Source organism: Caretta caretta, chromosome 1 (genome assembly GCF_965140235.1).
Source record: "Caretta caretta isolate rCarCar2 chromosome 1, rCarCar1.hap1, whole genome shotgun sequence".
In the NCBI taxonomy this organism is placed as follows: Eukaryota; Metazoa; Chordata; order Testudines; family Cheloniidae; genus Caretta; species Caretta caretta.
The window spans coordinates 262,981,380-263,007,206 of record NC_134206.1 but is presented as its reverse complement, the minus strand read 5'-3'; the positions used below and the strand labels follow the sequence as shown (position 1 = coordinate 263,007,206).

At 46.5% G+C, this 25,827-nt stretch overlaps 1 protein-coding gene across 4 annotated transcripts in view; it reads right to left on the bottom strand.

The window, feature by feature from the left end:
• Window positions 1-1,238: 1,238 nt before the first annotated feature.
• SEPTIN3 (septin 3) overlaps window positions 1,239-25,827 on the bottom strand; it is a 38,330-nt gene continuing 13,741 nt past the window's right edge. The window contains exons 2-10 of one of the 4 annotated variants that reach the window (XM_075124210.1): window positions 21,523-21,714; window positions 21,057-21,185; window positions 20,554-20,635; window positions 19,005-19,142; window positions 18,372-18,489; window positions 16,182-16,277; window positions 11,748-11,844; window positions 11,256-11,307; window positions 1,239-9,682 (exon numbers count right to left, since the gene is read on the bottom strand). In XM_075124210.1, the coding sequence (XP_074980311.1) occupies window positions 9,547-9,682; window positions 11,256-11,307; window positions 11,748-11,844; window positions 16,182-16,277; window positions 18,372-18,489; window positions 19,005-19,142; window positions 20,554-20,635; window positions 21,057-21,185; window positions 21,523-21,714 (1,040 nt within the window). In that variant the 3' untranslated portion in view covers window positions 1,239-9,546. Of the gene's footprint in view, window positions 9,683-11,255; window positions 11,308-11,747; window positions 11,848-16,181; window positions 16,278-18,371; window positions 18,490-19,004; window positions 19,143-20,553; window positions 20,636-21,056; window positions 21,186-21,522; window positions 21,715-25,827 lie in introns of all 4 variants that reach the window. The other 3 variants (XM_048835287.2, XM_075124212.1, XM_075124211.1) reach the window with 3 other exon arrangements.

Below are 25,827 nucleotides of genomic sequence, written 5' to 3'. Positions count from 1 at the left end.
TTCTCTGTAGTAACTCAGAGGCCTCCCCGTCTAGTGGCCCATCTCTGGCTGTAGAGGACATTTGCCGTTGTAGACCATCACATCATACCATCCCCTCCATAAAAAGCTGTTCAGTACAGCCCTCCTGCTAGTTAGGGGCTCTGCAGAGACCTCAGGTCACTCCTTCCAGGCCAATGACACAAGAACTGCTTATAATGGCGTGGGAAAAGGATTCTCCGACTGTCCTAAAATTCAGAAGGCAGTCCTCAATCTATGGCTCTGCCCCACGCACCTGTGCGCCTAGCTTTCATGACAGTTCCAGATTTCCAATTGTATGTAGGCAGAGGTTAAATTCAATCCCCCTCTGTCACCCAGAATTCCAGTTCTGTGAGCAGATCCGATTCATCTCCACCAGTTCCCTGCCTGGGAGGACCCTGGCTTGTGCAGGTTTAGGCCAGACCTTGAATTGAGAAGAAGCTTGGAGGGGATCTTCTAGAAGGGCTGATTCCGTCTAGCCTTCCTACGTCAAGCTCTGGTCTTCATGACATCACCAGATTTCAGAAAAGCGTCCAAACACTGATGGGAGTTGAGAGAAGAGCAACCCCAATCATTAAAGAGGCTGGCATGTTGACTTGTGAAGAAAGAGAAAGAGAAATATTTAGTGTTGCTAAATGACAACTGAGAGACTGTTGGAAGCGTGTAAACACCAAGCAGTGAGAAGAATAGTTCAGGATGTTTTAGGGGAGTATACGTAGGAATAATAGGGGTTACCACTTTAATATATAACACAGCCTCTAGTTGGAAACTCTCCTGCATGAGCAGATTATCTAATAGGTCTTCTCTGTCTCTGAGTGCTATAATTTAAAGGAAGCAAAGGAATATCCCAGCCAAATATCAAGGAACTTTGCCTGGTCTATTAGACAATGAAATGTTCTCCCAAGAGAAGTGGGGGAAGTCTCATCACTGGAGTGATTAAAATCAGATTGGACAAAGTCCAGGATAATATACAAAATATAGGGAATCAGTCAGCACTGGAGGGGGGACTGGGAGGCAGCAAGCAAGATGTGACCTAACCACTCTTTTCCAGATCTTATTTTTTATTATTCCGGTTACCTGGACAGGCCCCTGCCTGTAGATGCAGGATTGGGCTACACAAGGATAGTTCCAGACGGATATTGCATGGGATTGGGGCAACTCTAACTGTAGAGGGGAGGGCAAAAGTGTAAAAAAAAAAAACAAATAAGAAACAAGACAGGCACTTGTTCAAATGGCGACATTTTGTTTAATCATACAACACAGATAGAAAGTTAAGTCTAGCGACATTTACACCACAAGTTTGTGTGATTTCGTTCTTGCTCGATCAGCACTGGACTGATACAAGAAGACTCCATCGTGATACTGTCAGGGGACGGGTGTGCCAGGAACCCGGTTTCATTTGCTTGTTCATGCTTCCATTTCTTGCTCTTCCATCTCTCAAGTAAAATTAACTGTCTGCCACTGCACTTGCTTCCAAAAGAAAGAAGTGGGGTCTAGATTTCTGAAAACCTGTGGGTGCGTCTTGAATGGCTGATGGTGGCACAGTACTTCCAGAACCAAGGCAGGAGTCAGCATTTATTTCTTTTCGCTCTCTGCCCTGTAAGCCTTGGTGCCCTGGAGCTGCCATCCAGATTCATAAGTAACGTCAAAGGGGAGAAGGGGAGTAGATGTCCCCTGATTGTTAAGGGACTTTTTTCGTTCTTCTTTGTAGAGTTCTGTAATAAGGTACATCAGATTTTGGGATGCACCAAATGATTTTCAGGTTGGCAGTGGGGAGAAAGGAAAACTCGGGGTGCTTTGTCACCCACTATTAGTTGAAATACGTTGTGCGGGAACTTCCAGCTTTAATAGTGGAGTCACCTGTTTTGTTGCTGGGCATCACCAATCCATCCACTGCATTGCACTGGCATTTGCTCTGAAATCAGTAGCCCTATATCTTTCTTAAGCTCAGGGGTACTGCATGGGAAGGTGCTGCATAAAGGATATGGGGGCTGGAAAGGGGAGAGAGGGTGGGCAAGACAGCCAACATCAGAGGGGCATGCTCAGAGGTTGGCCCATGTTTTGGGGGAAGAAATAACCTGTTCAGAAGTCACCCTGGGTTCCTTATTGTTTGTTCAAACAACAAGTGGTTTGTTCAAGGTACAGGATGTTCCCCACCCTTGGTTTTTAAAAGCACATGGTGATGGGGGAGGCAGCATAGCTGTGGTTCTCAGGAGGCGTGAATTCTATTCACAGCTGTGCCCCTGATTTGCTGGGTGATTTTAGGCAAGTTGTGTAACCTCTTTGCCTCAGTTTACATCTGTAAAATGGGAGTAATTGTTACCCACTTTTGTAAAGTGCTTTGAGATCTCTGGATAAAAAGCACTACAAACTTACAAAGTGTGGTTATTGTAATTAATTATTAGAAATAATTATTCATTAAATAATGTGTTTTCTCCGGGGAAGAACTTACTGCAACTGATCTGCATCAGCCTCTGATGTTTCCAGTGAGGTTCAAAATTTTCACAGTTGTATTTACTGATAGACAATGTTAAGTGTCGTTGGGGGGAAATTTTTACATTTTACAAAAAAAACCCAACACGCTGTCATTGACACTCTCTCTTACCAAGACATGGCCAGTTCAGTCCTTGAGCACTTCACTTATATGTTTACCTCTTTCCAGATGCCTTCTTAGGCCTTGTCTATACTGGGAATGAAAGCATCCTGTTAGAGAATGTGTTAACTAACACAGTGTTGCTGCTATTCATTATTATTATTTATTTATTTATTATAGCATGTAGGTGCCATAGGCATAGAATAGGACCTCACTGTGTTACATACAGCTTTGTCCTTAGTGTGAACAAGGACAGGTATGTTTAAAAACATGAGCTGGTCAGGGTTAGTTCCCCATAGGATTAACCATGATGAATTAACACATTTTTTAATGCAACTGTCCTGGTCCACACCAAGGATAAAGCCATGTTTAACATCATGTTAGTTAAGACATGTTAGTTAACATGCTAACATGACACTTTTCCCTCAGTACAGTAATAATAAGAATACCTATTTCTGATATAGCACTTTTCATCAGGAGATCTCAAAGTACTTCACAATCTGTAATGTATTTCTCCTCTTGTGAGGCAGGGATGCATTATTATCCCCATTATGCAGATGGGAAACTGAGGCACAGAGAGACTGAATGACTTGCCCAAGGTCACCTAGCATGTCTGGGAAGAGCAGGGGATTGAAAGGAGATCTTCCACATCCTAAGCCAGTGCCCTAATCACTGGACCATCCTTTCCCATATGGGCTAGGTTGTGCAACCCATATTTATCTTGGTGAACACCTGGTAATTGGAGGAGTCAGAGAGACTTTGAAGTCACTAGGGCTGCTTGCGTGAGCAAACATTTGCCTGCTTGAGAAAAGGTTGGACAATCGATCCCTATGTGTTAGGAAAATGCTCAGCACATTGTGTGGGTGCCAGTAAAATAATGTCTGCTAAGGAAGATCATCTTACACAGGGGGTCCTTGAGTGGCACAAGAGAACTGGAATCCCTGCTTGGACGATCAGGCCCAAGTTCCTCCACAGAAGACCATATCTACTACCCTCCTTCCACATACGCAAGCCCCATTGACACAGATCACAGAGCATGGCCCTAGTACTTATAATCCAAGTGACAGACAAAGGAAAAGTGGTCACCTTTGTGCATGTGGCCTGGAGCTGGCCATCCCTCAGTTAGCCAGGGAGGTATCCGCACTCTGCAATGACCATTCTTCAGGCCCCAAAGACGCAGAAATGGCCTTACCACTGCACAAAGAAACTCGGATGTCACTGGAGTTGATAATACCCCGGTATGTTCATCATGAACGGGTGCGGTTAGTGGGGAAGCCAGCTTGAGTGTCTTAGGGTACATCTACACTGTGATAAAAAACCTGTGACAGCAAGTGTCAGAGCCCTGGGCAGCAAACTCAGGCTCACAGGGATTGGGCTACAGGGTTGTTTAATTGCATTGTAGACATTTGGGCTTAGGCTGGAGCTTGGCCTCTGAGACCCTCCCCCTCGTGAGGTTTCAGAGCTCGGGCTCCAGCCAAGCACCTACACTGCAATTTTATAGCCCTGCAGCCTGAGCCCAAGTCAGCTGACCCAGACCAGCCTCAGCGATGCGGCAGATATTTTATCTCAGTGTAGACATAGCCTTAGTTTCTCCAGCATGGCAGGGCTTAGGCTCCATCCTTCAGCCTAATGGCTAGGAGAAGCACTGATGGAATCTTTGCCCTGCTGGATGGGCAGGGGCAGCCTTCCCCCAGCAGCTGGCTGAGAACAGCTGAGATGAAGCCTTATGGGCAGCTGCAACACTGAAGAGACCTTCACTCCACAGCAAGGCTGGGGACAGCTGATATGTTTGGCTGCTCAGGAGCAGAGGCCCCGGGTGGGTTGAGGACAGCTGAGACACATTGATGGACAGAAGCAGCACTGAAGAGGCTTTTGCCCTTCAGTGGGGTTTAAAACAGCTGAGCTCGATGGACAGACAGGAGTAGTTCTGTGGTGCTTTTTGCCCTGGATTAGTCTGTGAATGGCTAGTTAAAGAGAAGCACTACAGAAGATGTTTTCACCTTCCATTAGGGCTGGGAACAGCTGATATGGATGGAGGCAGCACTGAAGAGGCTTTTGCCCTACACTAGATCTGAGAATGCCTGGCCCAAATGGAAGGACAGGAGCAGCAATGAAGGCCCTCTCTGTGCAATGGAGCTGGGAGGAGTTGATACGGATGGATGGACAGAGCAGGGCTGATGGGGCCTTTACACTTAGTAACGTTGAGAACGGCCGATCTGTATGGACAGACGAGAGATGCTGAAGAGCCCTTTGGCCTGCAGTGATAGCACTAGCTAACACCACAGACCCAGCGCAGGCTTCTCTGACGCAGCTCTGCTAATGCATGTCACTTCTAGGGCGCTCCCTGCTCTTCCAGTCCTGGGCTTCATGCGGTTCTGCCAGCATACCTCAACCTCAACTGCAACGCTCCCTGCTCCTACAGCTCTTCCAGAACACCTCAGTCCTGACCTGCAGCCCTTTCTGCTGGTTGCCATGCTGGATGACTCAGCTCTGCAAACCCATCTCAGATGTGACCTACTGCTCTTCTACTACTAAGGGATGACCACTAATCACGGGACATGCATCCTCTTGGGATCAAAGATCACCAAACTCATTGCAATTGTCGTCAGGCTGGACTGATTCCAGCAGCTGTCTGCCATCTTTGTCAGTCTCGCTGCATTCTAAACGGCTGAGCTAGATAGAGGAATGCTTGGGCTTCAGTGTTAGAGACTCCACTCCAAGGCAAGAAGAGTTAGCCAAAGACTCAAAAAGTAATAGCAAATATTTTTCTAAGTACATCTGAAGCAGGAAGCCTGCTAAACAACCAGTGGGGCTACTGGACGATTGAGGTGCTAAAAGAGCACTCAAGGACGATAAGGCCATTGCAGAGAAACGAAATGAATTCTTTGCATCAGTCTTCACAGCTGAGGATGTGAGGGAGATTCCCAAACCTGAGCCATTCTTTTTAGGTGACAGATCTGAGGAACTGTCCCAGATTGAGGTATCATTAGAGGAGGTTTTGGAACAAACTGATAAATTAAACAGCAATAAGTCACCAGGACCAGATGGTATTCACCCAAGAGTTCTGAAGGAACTCAAATGTGAAATTGCAGAACTACTAACTGTAGTCTGTAACCTATCATTTAAATCAGCCTCTGTACCAGATGACTGGAGGATAGCTAATGTGATGCCAATTTTTTAAAAGGGCTCCAGAGGTGAGCCCAGCAATTACAGGCCTGTAAGCCTGACTTCAGTACCGGGCAAACTGGTTGAAACTATAATAAAGAACAATATTGTCAGACATATAGAAGAACATAATTTGTTGAGGAAGAGCCAACGTGGTTTTAGTAAAGGGAAATCATGCCTCACCAATCTACTAGAATTCTTTGAGGGGGTCAACAAGCGTGTGGACCAAGGGGATCCAGTGGATATAGTGTACTTAGACTTTCGGAAAGCCTTTGACAAGGTCCTTTACGCAAAGTAAGTTGCCATGGGATAAGAGGGAAGGTCCTCTCATTGATTGGTAACTGGTTAAAAGATAGGAAATAATGGGTAGGTATAAATGGTCAGTTTTCAGAATGGAGAGAGGTAAATAATGGTGTCCCCCAGGGGTCTGTTCTGGGACCAGTCCTATTCGACATATTCATAAATGATCTGGAAAAAGGGGTGAACAGTGAGGTGGCAAAATTTGCAGATGATACAAAATTACTCAAGACAGTTAAGACCCAGGCAGACTGCAAAGAGCTACAAAAGGATCTCTCAAAACTGGGTGACTGGGCAACAAAATGGCAGATGAAATTTAATGTTGATAAATGCAATGTAATGCACATTGGAAAGCATAATCCTAACTATACATGTAAAATTATGGGGTCTAAATTAGCTGTTACCACTCAAGAAAGAGATCTTGGAGTCATTGTGGATAGTTCTCTGAAAACATCCATTCAATGTGCAGTGGCAGTCCAAAAAGCAAACAGAATGTTGGGAATAATTAAGAAAGGGATAGATAATAGGTCAGAAAATAACATGTTGCCGCTATATAAATCCATAGTATGCCCACATCTTGAATACTGCGTGCAGATGTGGTTGCCCTGTTTCAAAAAAGCTATACTAGAATTGGAAAAGGTTCAGAAAAGGGCAACAAAAATTATTAGGGTTATGGAACGGCTTCCATCTGAGGAGAGATTAATAAGACTGGGACTTTTCAGCTTGGAAAACAGACGACTAAGGGGAGATATGATTGAGGTCTATAAAATCATGACTGGTGTAGAGAAAGTAGATAAGGAAGCGTTGTTTACTACTTCTCATAACACAAGAACTAGAGGTCACCAAATGAAATTAATAGGCAGCAGGTTTAAAACAAATAAAATAAAGTATTTCTTCACATAACACACAGTCAACCTGTGGAACTCCTTACCAGAGGATGTTGTGATGTCCAAGACCATAACAGGGTTCAAAAAAGAACTAGATAAATTCATGGAGGATAGGTCCATCAATGGCTATTAGCCTGGATGGGCAGGAATGGTATCCCTCTCTCTTTGCCAGAAGCTGGGAATGAGCGACAGGGGATGGATCACTTGATAATCACCTGTTCTGTTCGTTCCCTCTGGGGCACCTGGCAGTGGCCACTGTCGGAAGACAGGATATTGAGCTAGATGGACCTTTGGTCTGACCCAGTAGGGCGATTCTTATGTTCTTATGTAATGCTGTTTCTCCACAGGTAAAATACAAAGTAGAGGCCTTAGTGTTAAGAAAACTGATATAACCATTCAGTGACTACATCTACGCCTAATCTAGGGCTCAGTGCTGAGAGAGAGACAAGTCCCTTAATCAAATACCAGGCTGTCTCTTGGAAGATCAGAGGGGGAAACTGATAAAGCAGTCGCTATTCACATGTGGAAGCTGTGCAGAAACTGACCACGTTTGTTTGAGAGATGGAGAATGATATAGCTGTTACTGGGAAGGGGAAAGGGATCCCTAGAGCAAGAAATCCAGGGGATTAAAAAGCATTTCTTCATAAAGCAATTGAATAAGATATTAACTTTACATCTCTATAATGCCCACATTTCATCCCAAAGAATCCAAAAGCACAGTAGAGGCTCTGGACCCGGAGGTAAGCCTGTGGAAAGGTTCCCAGTGTGGACAATCTGCAAAGAACCTCACAAGGTATCCATAGTTCTCACTTGCTCAAGGACTGGTATCCAGCACTACGTCAAAAGTGGGTGGTCCTGGCTGGGGGGGCGGGGGGCAAGGGTCATGTGTATTTTTCTCTCGTCCTTCCCTAAAAGCAGAATCCTATACAGCAGATAAAGGGACCCCATGATGTTTCCCAACAGAATTAGGAGCTGTTCTTGTGTGGAAACTCACTCCAGTCCTGGAAATGATGATTTCCTCTGCTGCTAATGTCCCTTTTCCCTTCTCATTCACCCTCCCTTAGTGCATATTTCTGCCCCTCTATACATCCTCTGATGTCCTCAATAACTAACTAGTGAGAGTGTGCCGAGGACTGGTGGGTGTAGAGGGGATCACTTCACCCAAGACCAGCAGGCCAGCCAAAATTCTGCCCAGTTTGTCCACGAGCTAGTTCCAGTGAAGCCAGCTCTTTGTGCTAAGGAAAGAAGGGATGGCCTCATGTTCACACTAGTACGTGTGATTCACACTTACTGGTGTTGGCATAGTTTCAAGCATTTAACTCTAGGACACGTTCCAAGGCCCTCATTCATTTTTTTACTTAGGCACGTCTCCCATGGCTTCAGGGACAATTTTGTCCAAGTAAATACTGGGTAAAAACTGTGTGAGGACTCGGCTTGGCCCATTTGCTTCTTTGGGAGTTCTATCTGAGTAAACTCCTGGGGGCCAGGTTTTGGGTGGCCCTTGCATGGGTGACTACGTAGGCAGCCTACCCTGTGTGTCATGTGCAAGGGGCATTCGCAATTGCAGGAGAGTGGAGGGCCTGCCCCTCTGCTGTGTCCCAGCAGGTGTATGTTGCCCCAAAGGAAGGGAAGCAATAGAGCTATGCCCAGGCCTGTTCTCCTCACCCTTTGCATTGGCTTGCAAAGTGGGCCGAGCACATTGGGGGCAGCAAGCTGAAGTATCCTAAAAGATGGGGCAGCCTACCCGGACCCCTGCCTGCTGGGGCAGGGAGACACCCTACCAATTCCAGGGCAGTGGCTAAATGCCACTATTTGGCCCTGAGTGAAGACCTCAGGATTTGTCCCTCAATTAGTGTTCCTGGTTTTTCGTAGTCTCTCTCCTCCCAGACACCTGTGATAGGAAGGTAAAACAACAGCTGCTAGATCTTACAATGAAACCCTAAGGTCCAAGATCTAATTTGTGCTCACTTCCCACCACCACCACGCATCTCCCAGTAAGAACATGGACTGGAAAATATGATAATATGCTCTCCTCCCAGCCACAAATTACCACTAACTCCCCCCCCCCTTCCCTTTTTTAACAGGCCTCAGTGAGAAAAGAGATATGCCGTAGTCACCTATCACTCCCCCTAATCAACCGCCTACCTTCCCCACCCACACCAGGGAACTCCACTCACATGCAGGAAGAGGTTCTCCAATGCCACCACCATTCGGAAGGCACTGTGCTCATTGATCAATCTGTCTGTCCTTGGAGTCTTTCTATGCTTTTCAAATGTGCAAACACAGAACCAAGTCATCCTCCCCAAACACCCCAAACCTCAGAAATCAAATCTCCCAGCATTCCCTCCGCTACTTCCCACAACCAAGACACGCAACTGAACCACAGAACACGAGAGAGGGGGAAGACAACAAACAGCCTGTGCAAAAAACCGAGAATGACGACATTCTAGGAAGGAGAAAGGAAAGCCCCTGCTCCTTCTCCCATAAACGCACACACAGAGGATGTGCCACATGCTTTGAAGACAGGCCTACAGTAAACTCAAAGGTAGCTGGGACGGGTTGTAATATCCAGACAGTGGGAGGAGTGATTCACAGATTACTTTCGTGGTTCTCCTCTGTCTCGGCGGTCACTGGGGGGAGCCCCCCATTGTCATTCAGCCGCTTGGCCCTGTAGGTCTCATAGTGGATGTTGTGCGTCACTTCTTTTAGGTCTTGCAGGTGGGTCCTGCAGGAGGCAGAGGGAGACAGAAGGAGGGTAAGAAAAAAAATCGGCTGCGTCAATGTTATTCTTTCTGGGTCTATTTTATTTCCAAGATAAATGGGACAGTTTCTCCTGTCTGGCTTGCCAATGAATAGGACATTCATTTTCTATGGAGGCCATAATACATTAGACAACTGAAACTGCATCAGTCAGCAAAATAAAATAGGCACACAGGATATGTCAAGCTGGCTCAGATCATTGGCCGTGCCAGTGCAATATGCTATCTCCTGCTACACCAGATCAGGCCAATCAATGGTCCATTGAGTCAGCTATTCTGCATCCTGCTATATCAGTTAAGACTTCTGGTTCATCAATCTTCCAGCAGCAGCCAATACATGAGGCTTCAAAGAATGTAAAACTTCCCCATGATGCATCTGGTCAGTTGTGCAGTGGAGCCCACAGTAGCTGTGCTGTTTGCACCAGCCCCACTGGAAGAGTCCCCACAGCCACAGCTCCTTCCAACCAGTCACTAACTGCCAGAAAACTCCTGGGCTTTGACCACCATTGTTTAATGACCACCTTTTATTGAAAGATTTGGGGAAAGCCCAACAGTGACAGCTAGGTGGTACCAGCATTAGGAATTTGTTGTGAGGGACAAACAATGCAATTTTGTGATGTCACCATGACATCACTGTGTCACAGTCTGAGGTTTCATCTCTCCCAGATGCCAAAACACCATGACAACAGAAAGCATACAGGGGAATGGTTTTTAACTTTGACGTATATTTACATTTGGGCTTCTGAAAAAAACCTACCTTATTAGTTTATAGGGCATAGAAATTACCTTCAAACAGGGGTGCTGGAATAATTTTTATAGTGGGGGTGCTGAGAACTATTGAACCAAACTGTAAACCCTGGATAGGATGGAAACTTCTTCAAGCCAGAGGGTGCGGCAGCACCCCCCGGCACCCGTAGTTCTAGCACCTATGCCTTCAAACTATGGGACTTCCCACAGAATTTCAGACAGATGTCAGTTCTCCTGAAAGGGCTTCACTCCATACATGAACTTGAGAGAAGGGGGACTGGAGACTGGGGATATGGAGCTTTTTATCTCTTGGTCAATTCTAGTTCATCCCCAGATCAGGAGGACTACATGGTCTGGGGATTGGGAATGGACTGAAGAGTCTTTCCTTCTTTGTCATTGATTCCAACACAGCCCTAAGTCAGGAGCAACTAAAAAGTGTTCCCATCTATTGTGTGTTTGTATAATGGGGCATGGGGGAGGGTGTCACTCCCGTTCGTTGTCACACAGGCCATCTACATCACCCGAGCACCATCACAACTAGCCCCCTTGTTGGCATAGCAAGCATAGACATTAAAGATCAGCTAGGTTGCCCTGTCCATTAGTTAATTTAAGATTGTTCCCTCTAGTAGTCAGCCCAGCTTGAATTGTCTGAAGAAATATGACTTTCATCCGGTTGGAGATTGTTCCATTATCATGGCTTTCGTCACTAGGAAATTCTATCTGAAAGTCGGTTAAGTAAGTACTGTAGCCCTTCTCATCAGGAATATACAGTTGCATAACTGCTGGCCTCACCTGATGACAAAGTCTCGAAGTAGGGCAAATTCACAGTGATTGAGGTTTTCCACTGTAAACAGAGAAAATTGGGGAGTGGGGTGTTAAAAAAACCCTTCATTAGTACAGCGCATGGGGTAGTTGTCAAGGCAGTGGGCAGACGGGCACAAATCTTATATTTCAAACAGGGCATATAGTGCTATTTGTGCATCACATGCAGTCTATTGGGCTTGTCAGTTCTTAAAACCGTGAGGGAGGGGTCACTTGAAAAGGGAAGTGACCTCATGGGCCCCAGCGTGGCACCTCTTCTACTCTAGAGTGGCCGCAATACCCTGCCAGTTGGTGATATCACAGTGGTAGCTCCAATTCCCCTCAGCAGCGGTGTTTGAAAATATCTTTTTTTAATTTTGATTAAAAAATATGTTTAACTATGGGTGCAAGGGGTAGTACCTGGAGCTTTGCGTGCCTGAGCCTACGTAGATACATCCATCTCAAAAGGATGGACCTGTTTACCTTCAATGACGCCCCAGGGAGTTTTCCTGCCCAGGATTCTTTTGCCATTTACTTGGTATTCCTTGTCGCTGCCCACCACTGCAAACGGCATGCTTTCCTGCTGGAGATACACAGGTAGACAGGCCTAGTCAAGCTGTTCCTCTGCGCACTAGACAACAATGAGATATACTAATCTCTCTCCACCCTTCCCCCTGTTACCCTTCTCCCTCCAGCATGCGGTCTTCTGCAGGGCAACAGGCACTCACTGCCAATGACCGGCCACTGCTGAATATGATAATAGCCCTAGCATTTCAACAGTTGTTTACAGCTGTTGCCATAGCTGAGCCTGCAGAGTTTCCCAGTGATTCCATGGGTTCTGCAGATGGGTGCAGTATTGTTCTAGGTGAGTCTGCAGATGTGACCAGCATTTTTGAATCAAAGAAGTGATGAATATGGAGCTCTCTGAAATCATTTATTAATACTATATGCTGGCCTGACTTTGGCCTGGTGTTTGCTGCACTCATATTTTGGTGTAACTGTTTCTCCCGAGAGGTCTCTCTGGGGTGGTTCCCAGAAGGAAAGAGGAGATGGCTCAAGATGGTCACCTATGAGTCCTAAAGGGACAATGCCAGAACTATTCACTCTGACAACTCTAGCTCACTCTGCTGCCAGGGTATGAAACTTTCTGACCCAGAGGGCAAAAGCCACCAACACTTGACTAAGTCTCCTGCAAGACAAAGAGTGTGTGCGTGTGTGTGTATAGGCCTACCTAGGTATTGGGCCTACCAGTATGGGACAGTAGGATCCTAGCTAGGAGAGACGTACTGTTAGTTGTTCTACAGTCCTATTTTTTCTCTAGTGCTCCATTCAATGAAGAGGGGAGGGATAGCTCAGTGGTTTGAGCATTGGCCTGCTAAATCAAGGGTTGTGAGCTCAATCCTTGAGGGGGCCATTTAGGGATCTGGGGCAAAAATTGGGGATTGGTCCTGCTTTGAGCTGGGGGTTGGACTATATGACCTCCTGAGGTCCCTTCCAATCCTGATATTTTATGATTCTATGTTGTTTTAAGGAGGCTGCAGGTTACTGTATCACTTAGTGATAAGAGGTTGCTATACATGGAGTATTTTACCCAGGTCCCTGGCTCAGAGTGGAAGAATCACATGATTCCAACCCCAAGATAGGCCTTTTGCCTGTACCTATCACCTGAGGAGATGCACTCAGGGAGTATGTCTTCACTGCAGAGTTAACTTGGCCTTTTACTCAGGTGTTGCCCCTAACTTTCCTCCCTTCCACACATAAAAATCTGTCACCCAAGTTTAGCGGTGCTTTCAACCCCAGCTAGCTGTCCTGTCCTGGGGTATAGGCTAACGGCTGAGTGAGGCTGGTAACCCACTCATTTTGCAGTGAGGACACAGACTAAATCATTCCAATACTGAGAGTCCTCCAATACCTTCCCACAATTCCTCCCATCTGGCCAAAAGGACAGACAATTTCTCCCACAATTCATTGGGAAAGAATCATAGAGTGGCTCATCTCACGGCAGCACAAAGAACCATGGGAGATTCCTCCGCCAACCCCCACCCCCATAAGTCCTAGCAACACACATGCACAGGGGACTGCAGCATTAATGAGGACACAATAACTTTGGAGGGACCATTCACACCTAGGGTAGGCTAACCCAGGTGCCAATCCTCCAAGTTTACTCTGCCGTGAAGAAATACCAAGAGGGGGGAGAGGTGCAGCTAGTTCTATAAATGTGACAGTCCCCAGAGGTACCCGACACTTCATAGAATCATAGAATATAAGGGTTGGAAGGGACCCCAGAAGGTCATCCAGTCCAACCCCCTGCTCGAAGCAGGACCAATTCCCAGTTAAATCATCCCAGCCAGGGCTTTGTCAAGCCTGACCTTAAAAACCTCTAAGGAAGGAGATTCCACCACCTCCCTAGGTAACGCATTCCAGTGTTTCACCACCCTCTTAGTGAAAAAGTTTTTCCTAATATCCAATCTAAACCTCCCCCACTGCAGCTTGAGACCATTACTCCTCGTTCTGTCATCTGATACCATTGAGAACAGTCTAGAGCCATCCTCTTTGGAACCCCCTTTCAGGTAGTTGAAAGCAGCTATCAAATCCCCCCTCATTCTTCTCTTCTGCAGGCTAAACAATCCCAGCTCCCTCAGCCTCTCCTCATAACTCATGTGTTCCAGACCCCTAATCATTTTTGTTGCCCTTCGCTGGACTCTCTCCAATTTATCCACATCCTTCTTGAAGTGTGGGGCCCAAAACTGGACACAGTACTCCAGATGAGGCCTCACCAATGTCGAATAGAGGGGAACGATCACGTCCCTCGATCTGCTCGCTATGCCCCTACTTATACATCCCAAAATGCCATTGGCCTTCTTGGCAACAAGGGCACACTGCTGACTCATATCCAGCTTCTCGTCCACTGTCACCCCTAGGTCCTTTTCTGCAGAACTGCTGCCTAGCCATTCGGTCCCTAGTCTGTAGCTGTGCATTGGGTTCTTCCGTCCTAAGTGCAGGACCCTGCACTTATCCTTATTGAACCTCATCAGATTTCTTTTGGCCCAATCCTCCAATTTGTCTAGGTCCTTCTGTATCCTATCCCTCCCCTCCAGCGTATCTACCACTCCTCCCAGTTTAGTATCATCTGCAAATTTGCTGAGAGTGCAATCCACACCATCCTCCAGATCGTTTATGAAGATATTGAACAAAACCGGCCCCAGGACCGACCCTTGGGGCACTCCACTTGATACCGGCTGCCAACTAGACATGGAGCCATTGATAACTACCCGTTGAGCCCGACAATCTAGCCAGCTTTCTACCCACCTTGTAGTGCATTCATCCAGCCCATACTTCCTTAACTTGCTGACAAGAATACTGTGGGAGACCGTGTCAAAAGCTTTGCTAAAGTCAAGAAACAATACATCCACTGCTTTCCCTTCATCCACAGAACCAGTAACTTCAATATGTTGTGTAGAAATCCCTTGCTTCCATAAGTCAGTCTGCAGATCCCCCAATATTTCCATAGGTTTTTGCAGGTCTCCACAATGTTCCATAAGTTTATGGCTTCTGATTTTCAGTATTAACTGATAAACACCAGTAAAACACCCCAATAAAAAAATGAAATAAGTGTTCATCCAATAAACATGGGAAAAACATTGGAAATGGCAACTTGTATCTAAGGGTTTGTCTACACGGGGTATGATTTCTAGAGCACGCAAATGTGTTGCACATTAATTGGTCTGTGTAGACCCTGCTGGTGCACACTAAAGGTTCCCAAGTGCACTTTAAAGTAATGCTGCTTGAAACAGTGCTACATTAAAGTGCACTAGGGAACATTACAAAGAGATTGCTTATTACAGTATATACGACTGTAATGAGTAATGCATATAATATATACAGTATATATAGGCTTGGAAGAATTAGATTTTTATTGGTAAAAAAAAGTAGGTAAACATCAATTTAAGGGACACCCAAACTGATGAAAAATATTTCCACAGATAATAATTGAAATTTACAGATAGACAAAGTAAGAAAAATGCTGTATGAGAACTTATTAGGGTTTGATTTTAAGGATATTTACTTTTTATATTTTGACATGATATTGACAATTTGTGTTTGAATGGTTATAAAGCTTTAACTTTTTGAATCTCAACATCCATGATCATTAAATAATTATTGTCCTATCTTCCCTATCATCTGACCAGCACTCCAATTTTACCCACTGTGAAAATTTTAATTGAAAAAACTGCTTAAAAATAAACTTTGATATTACCCATCAAAATTATGAAAAAAATAAAAATTGAATTCTGCAAAGCCTAGTGTATACATAGAGAAACCCCCAAACCCACCAATTTTGGATATCTACACAAAACTCAAAAATTGCTAAAAGTACCCCCCCAAAATGAAATTCATAAACCCCCAAAAGGAAATGTCTTCTACAGATGTCCCCAGATTCCTAGAGGTTGGTCTGCAGATATCCCCAGCATTTCTACAGGAGAATACTGCAATGATGGTTGATGTGAAGGGAAATATGATCAAATTTTTACTTGGGAGACCCCCAAAAATAAGAATTTGAGGGGTCAAGCTGAGAAGAAGTTGGGGCTTAAATAGCAACAGCTCACATGGGAAGCTAAACCCAGCCCAAACCCAGTGACCAGCAAGATGAAGTGAAACAAATAGTCCTCTTAAATTCAGCAGTCACTGCACTCTATGGTGATAATGAACGGAGACAATGCAAATTAAATTAGAAAGGATAAAAGAACCCATCCTCCCTACCGGATATAAACAATAATAATAATAATACTTTGCGTTATAGCATCTTTCATCCAAGGATCTCAAAGCACTTTGAAAACTAGAGTGATTTGTCTCCATTCTGCACTCAGTGAAATCTAACCACTCCTCAATACTCTCTCATTATATGGTGTGTCCTACCCTGATTTTGTCATTCTCTGTTTTATCCTCCAGGTCCTCATCAAACTCTTTCTGGGGGTAAAACTCGATCCCATTCACCTCCAGTTCTTTGCGCACCTGGGCAGGGAAACATTGGAAAGTAAAAAGCAGTGCAAGCATTGAATTATGGCAGACAGCAGGGTGCAGTGGTATTACATTCCTGCTGCAACATTCTCAAGGGGAAGGCGCCTGCAGGAAATACTCCTCAAGGAGTGTGTGATACAGTTGTGACACACAGCAGTGCTGGCAAGAGATTGGACTTTATTCGCTGGCCCCATGGGTCAGGGTTATGAAGGATTAATAACCCAGTCACAGAACAGGGATCAGCAGAAAGACATCTTGGCAGGTCACAACACAGGTGTGAAACCCTTGCCATCACTGTGACAGATGCCCTTTGAGAGACTTCAGCATAGAAACAGCTGCTCTTCCACGATAGATGCAGCCCACCAGGTAGTTTTTGCCCCAAATGATCTCTAGTAGATTTCAGTTCTCCATTGTGGTGCCCCTAGCAGACCATTCATCATTATTCTTTGTGGTCTTAGTTGATCATTTCCTTAGGATCATTTGGACGAGCTGTAGCTCACGAAAGCTTATGCTCAAATAAATTTGTTAGTCTCTAAGGTGCCACAAGTCCTCCTTTTCTTTTTGCGGATACAGACTAACACGGCTGCTACTCTGAAACCATTCTCCTGTTGATTAATCTGAGCTCAGAGGTGGGGTTCACTAGCACAGATACATGTTAATGTCAGCTAGGGTGACCAGACAGCAAGTGTGAAAAATCAGGACAGGGGGTGGGAGGTAATAGGAGCCAAGACCCAAAAATTGGGACTGTCCCTATAAAATCGGAAGATCCGGTCACCCTAATGTCAGCTCTGACCCACTGTGGGCACATGTTTTTCAAAGGTTCATTTAAAGGGCAAGCATGTTCTTGGGTAAGGCCTGTTAAGGTACCCCCCACTCTGAACTCTGGGGTACAGATGTGGGGACCCGCATGAAAGACCCCCTAAGCTTGTATTCTATCAGCTTAGGTTAAAAACTCTCCAAGGCACAAATTCCTTTCCTTGTCCTTGGACAGTATATTGCTGCCACCACCAAGTGATTTACACAAAAATTCAGGGAAGGGTCACTTGGAATCATCCCCCCAACCAATATATCCCCCCAAGCCCCTTCACCCCCTTTCCTAGGAAGGCTTGAGACTAAAATACCAACCAGTTGCCTTATCAACATGAGCTCAACCAGACCCCTTTTCTTTAGGACACTGAAATCAATCAGGTTCTTAAAAAAGAATTTTTATTATAAAGAAAAAAGTAAAAGAATCACACCTGCAAAATCAGGATGGAAGGTAACTTTACAGGATAATAAAAAGATTTTAAACACAGAGGATTCCCTTCTGTGCTCAGCTTCACAGTTACAAAAACAGGAATGAAACTACCTCTGTAACATAGGGAAATTCATAAGCCAAAACAAGAGATAACCTAATGCATTTCCTTGCCCTACTCACAGTTTCTGTGGTTTTAGATGGATTATTCCAGGTATATGTTTCAGGAGCTATTGTACCTGCTTGGCTTCTCGGTCCGGAGAGGGAACAACACAGAGAACAACAAACAAATCCTTCCCCCCCAGATTTGAAAGTATCTTCTTTCCTCATTGATCCTTCTGGTCAGGTGCCAACTAGATTATTTGAACTGCTTAACCCTTTACAGATAAGGCAATCCAGTCCAGCTATCAAGGAGGGATTTTATGCTACCCTTCCCCCTATATTAATGACAAGGCCATATTGTCAGGAATGTACAGCGACTTGGGAAAGAGCTGAATTGCTGTGATATCCTAACAGCTGGAAAAGTGGCCTTCCCCATATTAATCTGAATGATTTAGGCAATCTTCTACCATATGAGCATACCCAGATCATCGCACACACCCCACATTGACACAGAACCAGGTCCTGTTTTAAGGTTACACGATAGCTGGACTCTGTCAGTGGAGAAGAGTCCAATATTGTATCCCATGGCAGCAGCTGAATGCTGTTCCGAACCATGGAGGGAAACACCAGGATGTCTGAGTGGTCAAGACAATATAATCCCAGTCTGAAGGATACAACCACCTTTCCCACCTTCCTGCCAGGACGGGTGAGGCTGGGAAAGACTCACTCCACACAGGCATGGTGGTACTCACCCTTTGTTTGAACTCAGTCTTCTCTTCCAGAGTCATGGTGTCTGCCTTGGCGATAACAGGGATGATGTTTACTACTTTGCTGAGATGTTTCATGAACTCTAGGTCCAGGGGTCGCAAGCTGCAGCCCAGGAAAAAGGAATAAGTGAGAGTCATTTTACCACATCACCCTTAACGCTGGCTCCGCTCTTCCCCCTCCCAGAGTCCAGACGAGAGGGAGAAGGGAGAGCTCTCCTGCATATCCCCCAAGAGATGCTCCCATTAGATTGCTTCTCCTTCCTCCTCACTCAATGCCTAGAAGAAGAAAAAACTATGGGGAGAGCTGGCCTGGCTATCCCAGTCTAATGCTTTTCTGTACAGCCCTCCCAGTGTTCACCCCAGTAGGGAAAAGTTAAACAACAGTGGGATTCCTACGCATGACCCATGGGGGAGATGAAAGACGCAGAGTGGGATGTATATAGGAGTGATGCATGGGATAGGATGCCGAGGAGGACATTACATAGAGAGGGAGTGGTGAGATACATGTGACTGGTCCATAGGGGGAGCTAAAGTAGAGGCACAGTAAGATACGGATGAGACAGGAGACATATAAGTGAGGAGTGGGAGAGAGGAAGCCGTCAGCAGCAGGATACCTACGAGTGACCCGTGGGGGAGATGAAGTAGAGACAGCAGTGGACTCGTGTGTCTGGGATTCGTTTCTTCCTTGCAATATTCACTTCCTCTTTCAGGAATTTTTCATATTGCTCACTGATGTATTTCTCGATGGGCTCCCAGCTGTGAAGGTCAGAGAGAGGGGCGGGGGGCACATTCCTTCCTCATCCTTCATACATACAGTGCTGCTGGCACTTACAGGAACTAAGAGGGTTTCCAGGGTGGGAGGGTATCATCTGTTCGCCTGATCAGATCCTGCCAGGGTTCTTGATCAGCAGAGGTGCTCAAGCTGAAGCCCCAGTGGCATACGTGGAAAGGGGCTGCTGGCAGGGCGTTCGCTGTGCGGGCCCCCCGTGACTTTGGCATTTGCCTTACTCTGATCCAAAATAGGCAGAATCTGCTGAATTTGGGGGGGGGGGGAGCGGAGCAGGGGATTGCAAGCGGGGTGGGGGGAACTGTTGGACTGGGAGGGGGACTTGAGAAGGATGCGCTGCCTGGTTTGCTGGTAGTGGGTTATACTGACTGCACTGCCTCACCAAACTTACACTTGGGGGGTGAATTTTGTAGAGTTTTAAGTTATGCCAAGGGTCCTAGAGCACAGCAATAGTCACTCTTTTATAGCATGTGTACGCCTAAGTAAAATAAATGAAATGATCATTATAAGGATTTTACATTTCCTGAGCCTCTGTCATCTAGCGTCAGAGTAACAGTCGTGTTAGCCTGTATTCGCAAAAAGAACAGGAGGACTTGTGGCACCTTAGAGACTAACCAATTTATTTAAGCGTAAGGGTTCGTGAGCTACAGCTCACTTCTTTGGATGCATCGATGAAGTGAGCTGTAGCTCACGAAAGCTCATGCTCAAATAAATTGGTTAATCTCTAAGGAGCCACAAGTACTCCTGTTCTTTTTGTCATCTAGTAGGCTCCCAAACACTTTATAAGCTGTGCTCATTTCCCCGGCCGCTGAAGCATAGCCACCTCTAGAGCAGAACGTGTTGGCAGTTTAACAGTTCACAGCAGCACATGGGCCTGATCCAAAGCCCACTGAAGGCAACAGGACTATTTCCATTGAGGTCAATGGGCTTTGGCTCAGGCCTTAAGCGAGGAAGAGAAGAACAATATCCCATCCATTTGGAACCCCCGGGTGACGTTTGGGGAGGCAGAATACCATTATCCAGCTTGGACTTTGGCAGGATGCTGCTACTGACACCTTTATTCTTCTCAGATGTGCTATGGGATCTGTAATGAACACATCTTGAAAGACAACAACCGGCGCCACAGAGTCCCCCCGCTCCCATGCTGGGGACTGCTTCAGAACTGAATCGGAAGGAACACCAACATCCCACCCTGCAGCGCTGACTCCGCCTGGGGCTGAGCTCAGGCTGACCTGTTCGCTGTGCTCCAGGGCGGGGTCCATCTTAGAGCATGGACCACGCTGGGTGCTGACTCTTCTGTATGCCCAGCCCTGTGGGGAAGTCAGCCACCCAAGAGGCACACAGAGAGGGGGAGGATAGATGGGGCGGTCAGAAGCTCACCAGTTCTCATTGTTGATCTGGTCACCAAATCCCGGGGTGTCAATTACCGTCAGTTTCATCTTGACACCACCTTCTTCAATGACTGGGGAAGAAAGCAGAAAAGACCTCATGATCCCCCTCCCTCAAGATCGGCTTCTTTGTGTAGGCGTCTATGACACATGTTGTGGGAATGATGATGGTCTGCCCTTTCCACGACCACAGAAGCAAGGGAGAGACTGTTTGCCTCTTTCAAAGCAGGGACTTTGAACCTGGGTCTCCCACTTCCCAGATGAGTGCCCTAACCACCAGGCTGCTGGCTAGTCTAATGGGTCAGGGTCTCTCTCTCCTTCTCTCAAAAATTTGGAAAGGTCTGTTTCATCTCAATGTGGAACTAAATCTTGAATTCTGGTTTTCCAGCCAGCCCTCGTAAAAGGTTCTTGACAGGACTGTTCTAAGACACCAGCACCCTGTACACTCTTTCAGCCAGTACTGCTGGTCCTCAGGATACTTTTCCTGGTTCTTACCATGCCCAATGGCCTTGATCTCCACTGTCTTAGGGATCTTCTCCTCACGGTTCCAGCCTGAAGACTTGCGGCTAACTTGGGATTTGAAGAGGGTGTTCACCAGTGTTGATTTCCCCAGCCCACTTTGACCTGATAAATGTAAAGGGGAAGAGTGTAGCATTTACCACAGCTGTGCTCTGACAATAGGCTGAAGAACTTAAACCCATGGAAGTTGCGGGTTGGGTGTGAGGGATCTTCTTGCCCTTCATAAGTACCTTAACAGAAAATCACAAGGACAGGGACTAGGGATCTACTGGAACTAGGCTTGGACTGATCTGTCCTTCATCTGTTCTTCACCCATACTCCCAATGATCCCCTATACCCTTATAACCTCTTGTACCTGTGCCTATGAGAGTGAAGTCAAAGCTCGGCAAAGCTTCTCTCTATGCCCCCCAAAAGCTCCATAGGCCTTGATGACCCCTCCTACCTACAACCATGATGTTGAAGTCAAAGCCCGTCTTCATGGTCTTCTTGCGCATCTGCTCAATGATGGTGTCGATCCCAATGTAGCCCAGCAGGTTGGAGTTAATGCCAACAGGTTTCATTGGCACTGCTGGTTTTTGCCGGGGCTCCGGCACCAGCTCAGACATAGTTGTCTCAATCTTGTTGTCTGCTGACCCTGCCCGGGAGAAAGAGGGGAGAACTGTCATTCAGGTGGCACCACTAGTAATCTCCCTCTGCCCCTCTCTGCTGCTGGGGAGTGGGTCTCGGATGTGGCCATTATCTTTGAAAACTCGTGGCGAACCGGGGAAGTCCCGGATGACTGGAAAAAGGCTAATGTAGTGCCAATCTTTAAAAAAGGGAAGAAGGAGGATCCTGGGAACTACAGGCCAGTCAGCCTCACCTCAGTCCCTGGAAAAATCATGGAGCAGGTCTTCAAAGAATCAATCCTGAAGCACTTGCATGAGAGGAAGGTGATCAGGAACAGCCAGCATGGATTCACCAAGGGAAGGTCATGCCTGACTAATCTAATCGCCTTTTATGATGAGATTACTGGTTCTGTGGATGAAGGGAAAGCAGTGGATGTATTGTTTCTTGACTTTAGCAAAGCTTTTGACACGGTCTCCCACAGTATTCTTGTCAGCAAGTTAAGGAAGTATGGGCTGGAAGAATGCACTATAAGGTGGATAGAAAGCTGGCTAGATTGTCGGGCTCAACGGGTAGTGATCAATGGCTCCATGTCTAGTTGGCAGCCGGTATCAAGTGGAGTGCCCCAAGGGTCGGTCCTGGGGCCGGTTTTGTTCAATATCTTCATAAATGATCTGGAGGATGGTGTGGATTGCACTCTCAGCAAATTTGCGGATGATACTAAACTGGGAGGAGTGGTAGATACGCTGGAGGGGAGGGATAGGATACAGAAGGACCTAGACAAATTGGAGGATTGGGCCAAAAGAAATCTGATGAGGTTCAAGAAGGATAAGTGCAGGGTCCTGCACTTAGGACGGAAAAACCCAATGCACCGCTACAGACTAGGGACCGAATGGCTAGGCAGCAGTTCTGCGGAAAAGGACCTAGGGGTGACAGTGGACGAGAAGCTGGATATGAGTCAGCAGTGTGCCCTTGTTGCCAAGAAGGCCAATGGCATTTTGGGATGTATAAGTAGGGGCATAGCGAGCAGATCGAGGGACGTGATCGTTCCCCTCTATTCGACATTGGTGAGGCCTCATCTGGAGTACTGTGTCCAGTTTTGGGCCCCACACTACAAGAAGGATGTGGATAAATTGGAGAGAGTCCAGCGAAGGGCAACAAAAATGATTAGGGGTCTAGAACACATGACTTATGAGGAGAGGCTGAGGGAGCTGGGATTGTTTAGCCTGCAGAAGAGAAGAATGAGGGGGGATTTGATAGCTGCTTTCAACTACCTGAAAGGGGGTTCCAAAGAGGATGGCTCTAGACTGTTCTCAATGGTAGCAGATGACAGAACGAGGAGTAATGGTCTCAAGTTGCAGTGGGGGAGGTTTAGATTGGATATTAGGAAAAACTTTTTCACTAAGAGGGTGGTGAAACACTGGAATGCGTTACCTAGGGAGGTGGTAGAATCTCCTTCCTTAGAGGTTTTTAAGGTCAGGCTTGACAAAGCCCTGGCTGAGATGATTTAACTGGGAATTGGTCCTGCTTCGAGCAGGGGGTTGGACTAGATGACCTTCAGGGGTCCCTTCCAACCCTGATATTCTATGATTCTATGTGTGTTTCACTGGCTGCTTGCTGGGCATGAATTAGGTTACAGATTTGAGCTTTACGGCCCCTACTGGAAAGTTAACTTTCTGAGGCTCTGGCTCCATGTTATGCATCATTGAATCCTGGGAGCTCCAAGGGACGGGGCCCCTAGAGCATGGCATGTGTAGGGGGGACAGGAAGGAAAACATCTGTCTCTTTGCCTATGTGGCCCCAGGGCTGTGGCATGCCCTCCCCTTTGATCTCAAAATGTCCCCAGAATCAGCCCCTTCAACAGCAGGTTGAAAACTGGCTTTCAGCAATGCACATTCACTCTGACTATGTTTCCCACTGCTAGATGGTCTTGTGGGTTTAACCGTATGGTTTTTAATATGTAGGTCTACATTTTCAAGTGGTCCCTAATTGTGGGTACTCGACAATGAAGACACCGAAAATCCGGGAGCACTTTTGAAAAGGTGGTCCTACCTAAATATAGCACCCTATTTCTGCTATCATAGCCCTCCTTAACTGTCACTTAGCCAATGCAGTTCTCTTTCTTTTAAGGAGAGATTGAGTGTGGGCTAATTATTAGAGCAGGAGCGTGGGAAGCCAGAGATCCAGCTTCTATTTCTTACTCATCCATAGACTCACCACATGTCTCTGGGCAAGTCACTTAACCTCTCTGTGCCTGTTCTTCCATCTATACGGGGTTGCACACTTTGTAGCTAGTGTAGGCAGAGCTCATTGCACCCCAGTGGCTCCTTGTATCCATCCATTCCCCGCACAGACTCCCTGTGCCACTCTCCAATCCCCCTCTATTTCAGGGACTCTCCCTACCAGCCACGTTCAGTTTCTTTGAACGTGGCTGGTAGGGAGAGTCCCTACACTGCACGTGTACAAAGCAGTTGTTATCACCATCACAACATATAGCAGTGAGACATGGCAACTTACCAAGAAAGATATGCAAAAGCTGGATGCATTTCAACACTAATGTCTGAGAAGAATATTGGGAATAACATATAGAGATAGGAAGATGAATGAAGAAGTCAGAAAAATGACTGGACAGGGCACCCTCTCACAAATAATCCTCAAAAGAAGACATCCGTGGCTGGGACATGTGCTGAGAATGGGAAAAGAATGCTGACCAAATGCCGCCCTTGAATGGACGCCAGAAAATGCAAGAAGAAAGAGAGGAAGACCGCAAATGACATGGAAACGAACAGTTCTGAATGACATTTAGCACCTCAACATGAAATGGGAAGATTTGGAGAGAAGGGCAGTTGACAGGCAAGGATGGCAAATGTGGGTAGCCTGATGTGCAGCAAAGCACGGGATGGACTAACGTCCAAGGTCCCTACCAGCCATGTCTACACTAGAGATCATACAGTGGCGCAGCCGTACCAATGCAGCTGCGCCTCTGTGAGATCTCTCGAGTAGCCGCTCTGTGCCAGTGGGAGAGAGCTCTCCCATTGACATAATGACTCCACCCACAGCAAGCGGCGGTAGCTATGTCAGTGGGAGAAGCTCTCCTGCCGACATAGCACTGTCCACACCTGGGCTTATGTCACTCAGGGGCATGTTTTTTCCACACCCCTAAACGACATAAGTTATTCCAATATAAGTGGCAGTGTAGACATTATTCTCCTTCTTTCTTTCTTTTTCTTTCAGGGTGTCAGCATTTTTACACAGGATTGGGGTGATGGGCAGAGCTGAGAGGAGGGGTATTGTTGTGCTGGAAGGGGTTAATGGCTGCCATGAGCTAACACAGAAGTTAGTCCCTTGCACTGAGGCAGGACCAAGTAAACCTAGACCATCCCATATCAGGTGTTTGTCTAACCTGTTCTTAACCTCCAGTGATGGGAATTCCACACCCTCCTATGGAAACTTATTCCAGAGTTTAACTACTCTTATAGTTAGAGTTTTTCCTAATATCTAACCTAAATCTCCCTTGCTCCAGGGATGCTAACCAGATGCCAGGGGCTCCATTGCTTTTGGTAACGTGGGATGGATCATGGGGCGGAGAGGGGGAGTGCACAGGGCCTGGGCTGGGGGCGGGGCAGAGTCACATGGGGAGGTCATGTGCCTCCCCCCATTAGCTGGTGCAGCGTACGGGTAAGAAATGAATTCTCCTTGCACCACTGCCTCAGCACCACCTCTTGGAACGTCTGCCCCCTCACATACATCTCTGTGCTTTCTTCCATGCCACCCTCTCCACAAGCAACGGACGCCCACTCTGAGCTGGTCCAGAAGGCCACTATCTTCTCATTGATAGTACTCTTGGAGACCTACTACTTCTGCAGTGCCTACAAAGAAAGAAGCTAGCTGGCTCAATCTCTCTCTCCCACATCTTCCATGTAAAAGAGAGAGACAATAGCGAAGTCCTTACTGGGTTTCATGGAGTCTCTGGCTCTTTTCCTTTATTGGGTTAGAGAAAGCTCTGCTTAGGATAGTAAATCATCTGCTTCTCTAAATCACTGATTTTATCTCATTAACGAACTGCTCACATACATGGAGGGAAGGGGGCTGAATGGCGGGAAGGATTGCTGGGCGAGAGGAGTGTACGCACACTGGAACTAGC